This window comes from Zingiber officinale, chromosome 5A (assembly GCF_018446385.1).
Source record: "Zingiber officinale cultivar Zhangliang chromosome 5A, Zo_v1.1, whole genome shotgun sequence".
NCBI lineage: Eukaryota > Viridiplantae > Streptophyta > Magnoliopsida > Zingiberales > Zingiberaceae > Zingiber > Zingiber officinale.
In genome coordinates, this window is record NC_055994.1 from 77999947 (window position 1) to 78010734 (window position 10788).

Genomic DNA, 10788 nt, shown 5'->3' on the forward strand with positions numbered 1-10788 from the left:
TTAAAACATAAGACTATAGTTTTATTATTTTTTTATACTCAATTATTATGAGTGAACTATTTAGATGTGATTTTTTTTATATTTGTTATTTCATTGGTGAAGATTTTATTTTAAAAAGTAAAAAGAACTTATTTTTGGATTTGGTTGTTCCATTCACTCCCTTCTAACTTTTCCCTTTTGCAAAAAAAAATTATTTTGCATCCAAAATTCATTAATTTTGTATTTCACTCATTGAGATTTCATAAATTAAAATGGTAAAAAATAACGTGAGCTTCTTATCTTCCTCATCATAAAAGAATGCTCATGTTGAAAAATATTAAAATGACATTTCATTTTATTTTTCAAGCCAAATACTTTTATTTTGAGTCTTGTTATAATCGTTTTAGTCAAAACCATTACAACATACTTATATTTATAAATTCTTAAACTTAAATTTGTTCAAACTTTAGTCAAAATTATTCTTATATCAATCAATTTTTTTTTAAGATAGTCAAAATTAATTACTCCAACATTAGTGTCTCACAATTCATCCTACTAAACACTTCAAATAATTTTACCCAATTTAGATTAGTTTTAATCAATATTAAAGTAATTTCAATTAATGTTAGAATAATTTTAGAAGTAGTTTTATCTAAAATTACTATGGACATAATAGTTTCCATCAAAAATATTACAATGATTTCGACTATTTTAAAATAATTTTAATTAACTTATAATATATTTTATTATTATAAGAAATTTTAATTAATATTAGAGTAATTTTAGCAGATAGAATTTAGGACTATAGGCAAAATTCTATTTTAAATACGTAGTGTTGGAATAAGAATATTCGTTTGGATGAAAAATACTATAAAACACCCCTTTTTTATATATTTTTTAAAGAAAAGGGACCCGTTTAAACAAGGAGTGGCCCTGTTTTCAAAGAAAACATTGCCCGTACAAATCTTGCTTTGCCCTGTTCATTTAGCAGACAGCAGATGGTCTTAAAGTGGCGTGGACTTGCTGGTACATCGATCCCGGTTCGAAAATTTGACGGGTCGAAGTAGACCGGTTTCTCATAAGTTAATCATTAATTTTAATCATATGGTTCATAATTTAGAATCATTCGTCTACCGTTCGATTTACGATTTATCATGATTTAATAATAATATTATTATTTAAAAAATATAAAAAATATATAAATTTATAACAAAATATAAATGTAGTTATTTAAATTATCTATATATCTCCTACCATTTTAAAGAGGTATTCTGATCCTTTTAAGTATCCTTTTAAGTATGGTCACCAATACTTCTTTCTATATCGAGTGTCAAAATTTACTTAAATTTATTATTGATAAATTGAATATCATAATTGTTATTTAAATTTCCTTATCTCTGACTTCCTCTTTTCATTATAATTAGATAATTAAAATTAAAAATAGTGTAAAAGTGATGAAATAGATTTTTTATTTATAAAATTTATAAAATAATAAACATTAAATCATAGTTATTAATAAAAGATGATCAAATAATTCAAACCGTTAAAAAAATAAACAAAAACCTCTCCCTCTCCCTCTCCCTCTCCCTCTCCCTCAGTAATAACTGTTTATCAGTTATTCTCCCACGGGATTATCCGAAAGGGTTAGGGCGTAGAAGTTTATCCAATGAGAACGTGGATTCGAATTACGACGGCAGCAAGGGCGTAAATCCCTTATCCCCGTGTCCCTCATCCCACTGCGTCTTTAACTCCTTCGACTACCGTGATTAACCTCCCTCGTGATAGCCTTGTGCCCAACTGTCTATCCGTTATTAATTAATTATTAAATAATTAACATATCAATATGTTCTAGACTATTAAAGATTAAAAGGTAATTGTAATTTAATGAAATTCAGGGGGCAAAATGCAGTTTCTCTTCTCATTATAGACATGCGTTGCTTCACTAACTCCGCGGAGGAAAAATTAGTCTAGAGAAAGATTGAGAACGAGGGAGTGATCGATTTTCGGTGGTTTCAGGTATCCTCGTAGCGATTTTGTTGGATTTTTCACTTGGGATGTTCAGTTGGTTTGTTTGCATCGTTGATTCATTGGTTGGAGGGATCGGTCAGGGATTCTTCTTCCTGTTGTCGTCTGTGGGGATGATGAAGTCTTCGCTGAGACGATTGAGGAGTCTCTCTCTCCACAAGCACGGGCACAGGCAGAGGAAGGAGGAAGGGTTAATAGCGCATCAGGACGAACTCTTCCAAGCCGCTGAGGTATCGTCTCACGCCCTTTTTCTACGTACCTTCCGTCGGGGTGGCCCCTTCTAGGTTTTCTGCCTAGGTTAAGAGTTTTTTTTTTTTCATTATTGCTTAATTAGAGGATTTTTATTGTATTTGGTTGTATTCATATACTTTTTTTGGCATATAAAATTATGTCAAAGAGCAGTTTTCCTTTTGTGTATATTTCTCACTTGAAATTTGTAGTTCTGCTCTGGACTTTTGGTTGATATTAAGCGCTCCTGATCATTAAAATTCTCTGTTTTACTTTCTCTCAGGATTGGAGTGGATTACTGGTAATATGACAAGACTACTAATATGGCTTCTTCTTGGTTTATCATTATTATTTTTCTTCATTAATAATTTTTGGTAGACGTCCACATTATAATGTAGTTTGTTAGCCGTTGACACCTGAAATGGTAAAGAATATCACGTCTTAATGGCTTGACATTTTCTTTAGAGGCTGCACATTGTATATTTTTTCTTTACTAATAACAAATTATTCAAGTTGGAAAAATTCTATTCTGATAAAATATGCGATTGAATATTATGTCTACTGTCTAGTGATGGAAATGATTTTATTTGTCTGAGATTGGAGTAAATTTCATTTTAGAGCCAGATGAAACCATGATAGTCAGGTTGAAATGGTTGCTTTCTACATGAAGATTTACTTGCCCTTTTTTGGAAAACATATGCTGGTTACAATCATCAGAGATGTACTTATTGTGTTCAATGTTTTTTGCAGGATATTCATAACATTAGGAACTGCTATGACAGCTTACTGTCTGCAGCAGCAGCTGCAGCAAACAGTGCATACGGTAGTATTGTCATTTTTGTTTATTTTTTCTTTTTGATTCTGTAAATGCTCTGGATTTATATTCAGATATCTCTTGATTTTTTTTAATGGATTGTTGGTCTGTACATGGCCAATGACAGACTATGATAGTTGAAGTATTTCTAGTTAATTTCTCTTATGATCATTACAATGATTGTCTCTGCAATGGACTTCAGTGATTCATGATTGTGAACAGCGAATTGGACACCTATTCATATTATCCTCTACAGAATATGTTATCATGGATAGTTGATTAATGTTGGATGATCACCAGATTCAGCAGCTCATGAATTGATAAAATTGGATCACTGGATGACTATTGATTAGCATCATTTGGGGTAGCTGGCCATATTGTTATGCTAAATATCTGATAACTTCTGTTTAGCAAGTGGGATGTGTAATCATAACACACATCTTATTTGATCGCTTGCCAATGCTACATAGGCAATGGAGAGTTCCTTGAACTCTGGTTATTTTTGATGTTTCTATCATTAAATATATAATCATCTCCAAACACAATCAAATTATATACTGTATGAGCACCATATTGTTCAAAAAAGAAAAATATGCAATAGTACAACCAATCTAAAATGTACGTGTTGGAAAAAATCATAGCTGATGATCTTCAGAGACAATTTCTCAAGCATGAGTACATGCATTGGTTGAATCAATCTGGATACTGATTAATTTCTTAGACTTGATTTATTTGTCTATAATATCAGACATTGTTGTTTGTTGTTTTGTTTTTTATGTTTTGTTAAGCCATTTGATTTGAAGTGTACTTATCCTAATGGATATGACGATATTCTCAAGGAAATTGTGCCTGGCTGAACCTAATAAGAGGGAACTTGAGCTGTTCTCTAAATCTCTCCCCGTTTTTCTACCTATTTATAATTCTTTGGATTTTTTTTCTTCAGAGTTTCCTTTTTGTACCAATAGTTTTTCTCTACCAACTTTTTTAATCTAAGCATCTCTTCCAAGTGCTGCAATTGCTTCCTCTTTTCTAAATATTGTTAACAATATGATTTGATGATGCTCTCTTTTTCCATTTTTTTTTTCCGATCTCCTCTTTCTTCTATTAATTATTTCCTAGTTTTTATGGATCATAGTTTTTTCAGATAGGGATTGGGTTTTAGGTGTTTGTCGGACTCTTAGTGGAGAAGTGTCCTAACACCAAAAAAACTAGATCCTAATGCATCTATGTATCATTTGGATGGTTTTATGTCATTTTCTGATTTAGAACTATATGCAACTTTTTTCTGTAAGATATAATGGTAAGTAATGACATGCCCTACCATAGCAAAAGTTTTTCAGCGCGTTATTTTGCCCCCCAGAATTCTCAGAAGCCCTAGGGGAGTATGGTACTTGTCTGCTCAAAAAAACTTCACTTAATGACGATGAAGCAAGTGGTGAGTATGCATAAAAATTCTACAGAATAGTCTATTCTTAAGTTCCATTGCAAAAAATTCTCTTAAATCAACCACAGTTTTGTCTATATGACATATTTTTCCATTACAGAAGCCATAAAAATAAACTCAAGACACAGAATAAATCTTTAAACAAGATTTTACTGTTTTAATGCATCAGATGACTGGTGAACATGCACTTTGTTATTGTTATTGGTTTCTTTCATACTGTGGAATGCATTCACCTATATGCGTGCAGGTAAAGCTTTGTTGATGCTTGGGAAAACCCAGCTTGAACTTCAAAAAATTGCTAATGTCTATGTGAGTCTTAATTTCATTGAGTTATGCCTAAAAGTTAACCATTACATGAATATTCATCGTGTGATACCTTTTATCTATTTCATTCTCAGCGGGCCCATGTTGTTCTGACTATCTCAACTCCATCAGAGTCTCTTCTCAAGGAACTGCAAACCGTAGAGGTTGGCATTCTTGGATCTTCTTCATAATTGATAACTGCTGTAGTTTTTGACAATTTAATTAATTAACACATGCCGGATTGAGAATGCCTGAGAAATATAGGTCATTCAAATAAAAAATATGGTTGCTGGTAGAAATTCTGGTATATATATATATATATATATATATATATTGATGGTTCTTTCATTTTCTCATTCATTCTTGCAAAACTGCTGATACTTGGTGTTTCTAACATGAGTTGCACCAATATGCAGGAAATGAAACGCCAATGTGATGACAAGAGGTGCATTCTTAGTGTTTCTTTAATATTTTTCATGAAAAAAATACTTATTAATCTATTTTGTCTTTTTAGAGAATGCCCCATAAAAAATCTTAGTCTGTTTCATGTGTCTTCTTCAGAGACATTTATAAATCAATGTTGGATTCACAAAGAGAAAGTGGAAGGTCAAAAAATGTGAAAGGTGAAAATATCTCTCAACAACAATTGCAGGCAGCTCAATCTGATTACGAAGAGGAGGCAACTCTTTTTCTCTTTCGCTTAAAATCATTAAAGCGAGGACAGTCACGGAGTCTTTTTACTCAAGCTGCTAGGCACTATGCATCACAGGTAGTTTTAAAATTCCAAAGCTCATAATTTCTAGAAGGATCAGTTTTTGTATATTTTCTCTCTGTTGAATCAGTTGAACTTCTTCCGGAAAGGAGTTAAGTCTCTTGAAGCTCTTGAGTCACGTGTCAAAGCTGTTGCTGAGGAACAGCACATTGACTATCAGTTTAGTGGACTGGAGGATGATCAATTGGAAGAAAATGATGATGATGAATACAGTCATAATAACGATGATGGAGAGTTGAGTTTTGATTTTGAACATCACAATCAATATCATGATGTCAGTTCTTTTTCTAGAAACTCAACGGAGGTGAGTAAATGTTTAATTGTCAATAGTCATAGTCCCATAGGGTTCTATTTTTTTTTCATAAAACAATTTTCTTAATTTGAAGGAGCTTATAAGTATGCTATTTGTTGCAACTATTGTTGGAGTCAAATTTTAACTTTTGCTTCACTGCCATGTATTCTCTTCCTTCAGTGTGTTTATCGTCTTTGAAATGGTAAACTAGAATGTCTTAAGTTATGAAGAAATAATGAATCTATGAATTTTCATTTATAAATCTGTCTTCACATTTGAAGTCTAAACATGAACCACAGATCCTATTGCAAGAGAGTGCAAGTTAAAGAGACATGCTTTATTCAAACATGTGCAGATGGGTAAATAAGCAGAAGATTAGTTGGGGCGGTCTGGATTCAAACTCATTACATTCTCTCTAAAACTTATGTTGTTGAGGGATTTGTTGGTTTATGGCTTTATGGATTGAAAAATTTAACTGAACTGATGATTAAAATTATCCATCTACAAATTTTCAACTTTTTTAGTAAATGATTTCCTTGTACCATTAGAATCTGTTGTCATTTTCTGCACACTTATTTTCTCCCTCTAGTAGACACTGGGGTTATTTGGAATGCCATTTGGAAATGATATTTCCCAGCCATTTTCATTATATTTACACAATTAATAGAGTCTGATTTTCTTTTCAGGAAAATTTAGAGAGAGCTCAAGCCAATTATTTTGGCTGTCACAATTCTAGAGTTGCCAGCATGTCAGCACCTCTTTCCTCCACTAGGAAATGTAAACCATCTGAAATGATAACTCAGATGCATCCTTCATTAAAGACATTCAACACATATGCTCTTCCTACTCCTCTGGATGTCAAGAGCTCAACCTCAATTGGTTCAGGCAATTCAACCTATGGGGCTTCATCAGAATCGAAAGGTGGTTGGACAACACAACCATGGCATTCATCCCCTTTGCAGCCAAATATGATTGGGAAAGATAGCCAAGATATTGAGCTTCCAAGCCCTACCAGTTTTTCTACAGAGCCTTCATTAATCAAAGAGAGCAACATTATTAGTAACCCTGCCATAATGCCATCTACTGCGAGTGAAGGGATGCTATCTAAGTCGAATTCAGCGAATGAGTTTGATTCAAAATTAAGTGAGAGACAAGCCTTTTCAGTTCCATTGTCATGTAAACCTTTATTGAGCAAACATGCTCTCTTCCCAACCAAAATGTCAACAATGGAAGCTCTGCCAGAAACTTCTGCAAAACCAAAACATATTCCAACACCTAAGCTATCTGTACCACAAAAGGTTTCTCCAAATGCCTCTTCTCCAGTAACATCACCGAGAATAAATGAGCTTCATGAACTTCCAAGGCCTCCGACAGGTTATGCAAAACACAGACCATCCATTTTGATTGGTCATTCAGCTCCTCTGATATCTAGAGGTCAAGAGATTTCTGCAACAAGCAAACCAACACCATTTTTATCACATACAGCAGCACCACTGCCCAAACCCCCTGGCGTTATGGCTCGTAGCTTTTCTATTCCATCTAGTGTTCAAAGATCTAATTTAAAAGCTGCTAACTCATTAGATCTTCCACAAAGTCAAAAGATAATTACAGACAGTTCGTCTACTCATACACCTTTGGTGAATAATGAGGTAGCCTGAGCTGCTGATTCAGTCAGAGTAATTGCACCTAGAAAACCAAAGGTATGAAAAGAGTTTCAAATTGCTTACCTTCTATCCCACAAGTTTGTTTATTTGTTTTTATTCATTTTTGATGCTTCATATCTATTTCAATTTGCATGCACTTAATTTTAGTTTTTTGTCACAGTATATTTCTTTATAACCGACCCCGCCTAGTGGGATAAGACTTGGTTATTATAATTGTTGTCACAATATATTTCTTTAGAACTACATGTTAGAGTTGATTTGATGTAACGCCACAGGCAAATCTAACGTACGGAAGAGAATTTGATTGATGCAAAAGATGGCCTAACATGGGGACATTGAGATCCCTCTAATGACTTCAACCAAAACAAACTAAGAGTTAGATCAAATTACAAACCAGGAGATAAATCAAATTAAAGTAAACTTCTACCAAAGTTTCCTACACTTCGAAATAGCTAACACTTCTAAATAGCACAATTACCAACTTGCGGACTTCTAAACTTCAGAGACTTATTCTCCTTTAAGAGCAATTTCTACCAAAATAAAGCCTCACAAGTATAAACACTAAATAGATTTAAAATTCTCTATTTTGCATTATTCTCACCCATTAAGAAGAATTTGTCCTTGTTGAGTGGGGAGACAAGACAACTGTGATCAAACTTTGTAAACATTGAACATAGATGTGAAGTTGACTGGCTGAAGGTCCCTTTGTAGAAGATGACTCTGTCACTCATCACAACAAATATCTTGGGAGCAATCTAATGAAGTCCATCTTCTATGATTTGAGCATCCTTAATATTTTAGAAGATCCTTCCAATGAACCAAGCACTTGTGGGTGCTTCCTTGGGAAGCTACCAGTGTCTATGCATCTATTATGATTTCAATTTGAGGAGCTGATTGCATAATGGAAGTGTAGACATTGGAGTTTTTAATAGCATGACATATGAGCAAATCAACACATAAAGAACATAATTCAAATCTCTGTTGGTATTATAAGAATTTATGTATTAAAAAATGATCCAATGTTTTATTCAGTAAATAGGTCAACAGCATAAACATTGTTATCAATGTTTCATTAAAGTAGGATACAAGAAATTTTCATACAAATGATTTTAGGACTTGATGCATCACACTGATGAATGCGCTTAGGTTGTTGGAATTTCAAAGATCATGGTTAACTATTCGTTTAACCCATTTCTTATTTTAAATGAAGTCTTTTATCCATAAAAAATCATTATAATTTGATAATACCTGCTAAGCAATTCACTTTTAGAAAATTGTCGTGTTTGCTATTTTTTCTTTAATTTTCTATTATCTAACTTTTTGTCAATGAGCCACGTGAAGAGTAAATGTCAAGTTCAAATCTTGGTGGGAGACATTGGAAGTTCAAGATTTTAGACTGAGTAGAGTAAAAATAGAATATATGGAATTTAAGTTTAGTAGCATAGATATATCAAGACAATTATTAAAATAACAGATGACAAGTTATTTATAGAGGATTATTTTTGCAAAAGGATGGAGCGATTGATAGATATGTTTTACATATGATACAAAAAGGATGGTTGAAATAGAGGATGACATTAAATATTCTTTGTGATTTAAGGTGCCTTTAAAGGTTAAAGGAAAGTTTAACAAAATAACGGTTAAACTTACTATGTTATATGAACCTAAATGTTGAGTTATAAAGTGAGCATACAAGCAGAAGATGAGAGTTGTAGAAATAAGGATGTTAAGATGAATGTATGGATATACGAGGATGGATAAAATAAAAAATGAGTATTAAAGAAAAAGTCGGGTTGTGAATAGAAAACTCCAAGAGATGTATTTTAAGATGATATGTGTATGTACCTAAGCGATTAATAAATGATAGTTAGGCAATGTGAGAGCATGAACATATTAATTGCGAAAGAGGGAGACCAAAGAAGACTTGGTTAGTAATAATAAAATAGTATAAAATTTTATTTAAATATAGATAAGAATATAGTAGGAGGTCGAGTCTAATGATGTAGGAGGATCCATATAGCCGACTTAGTTGGATAAATGTTTAGTTGTTGTCTTGTTTGCTGGAGTTTGGATGTAAAGTTTTAGCCTTTGACTTTATGTGAACTGTTATACAGCAATGTAGAGGATGATTTATAGGAGAAATTTGAACTTTTCCAGTACCATTTAAACTGTAGTGAGCAATAATGATAACAGTCTAAAATTCAGTGAAAAAATTTATTGTTCATCAATGTTCTAGATAATTTACTTTAATCAATCATCAAACTTTATACACGTAAGAATGTTAGTCAACTTGGGTACACACATGACAGTATCCTAGTTTTATACTCGAACTTTGCAGATCAATCGTAACTTTTAACAGAATGCAACTGCTTGATGAAATTTATACAGTTGATTCCAAATATCCTTAACTGGTTATTCGTGTTCTTGTCTTTTCTTCACTTAAATCCACTTGTTTCATTAGTTATTATCTTCAAATCAAGCGGCTTTAGTAAGAGTTGGAATATGATTAAACTTAATGCCCCAATTTGATTGTTCTGTTTTTGGTGCAGGTTCATGTTAACAGAACCATGTATCACATAGATGTGAGTACTCTTTGATGTACATAATGAAGTGGCTAACCTCTCCGTGTGTGTTTTCTTTTTAAGACGGCAAATGCCCTTGAGAATCTGTTAATGGATATCGGCTGGCAGCCTCCTGAGTTCATAACTCACGACAGAAGTGCCGGTTCAAGGAAAATGCCAAGTATTCAGAGTCGTCAATCCCTTTTGTAAATATAACCGATGTTGTTTTCCTCCCCATTAGAAAATTCCAACATCCTAAGAAAGGGTTGTTACTGAATCTTACTGGAAACTTTGTTTTTACCCTCAAGCTGCACGAGTCTTATCTGCTATACATTTAAGTTTTTCTTCCGTAATATAGCTTCATTTGAGGAATTTATGCCCGTATATAAACTTGCTATGCAGAAGAGGAGAAACACAGACAGCATCATTAACATGTTTTACAAATAGTACATGTGCTATCTTTATTCCACAAGTACCATTTAATTAAACTTGAACTATTATCACGGACACAAGCACTTGATCTGCAAGTATTCATCTCTTTAGTTTCTTTTTTTTGGATAATAATTTTATTGAAGGGGCGTCTTGGTGTAATGGTAAAGTTGTTATCATATAATCAAAAGATCATGGGTTTGAATTTTGGAAATAGTCTTTTGTAAAAGTAAAGTAAAATTGCGTACAATGAATCTTTTCTTGAGATATTGTATAA

General features: G+C 32.8%; 1 protein-coding gene across 1 annotated transcript; it reads left to right on the top strand.

The window, feature by feature from the left end:
- The first annotated feature begins 1922 nt into the window (after positions 1–1922).
- Positions 1923–10454, top strand: LOC121980663 (uncharacterized protein At2g33490-like). Its single transcript, XM_042532799.1, has 11 exons — positions 1923–1995; positions 2088–2234; positions 2983–3055; positions 4407–4481; positions 4738–4799; positions 4889–4957; positions 5210–5238; positions 5355–5562; positions 5636–5869; positions 6544–7557; positions 10071–10454. The coding sequence occupies exons 2-10, from the start codon at positions 2118–2120 to the stop codon at positions 7513–7515; spliced, it is 1839 nt and encodes a 612-aa protein (XP_042388733.1). The 5' UTR covers positions 1923–1995; positions 2088–2117; the 3' UTR covers positions 7516–7557; positions 10071–10454.
- The last annotated feature ends 334 nt before the right edge of the window (positions 10455–10788 follow it).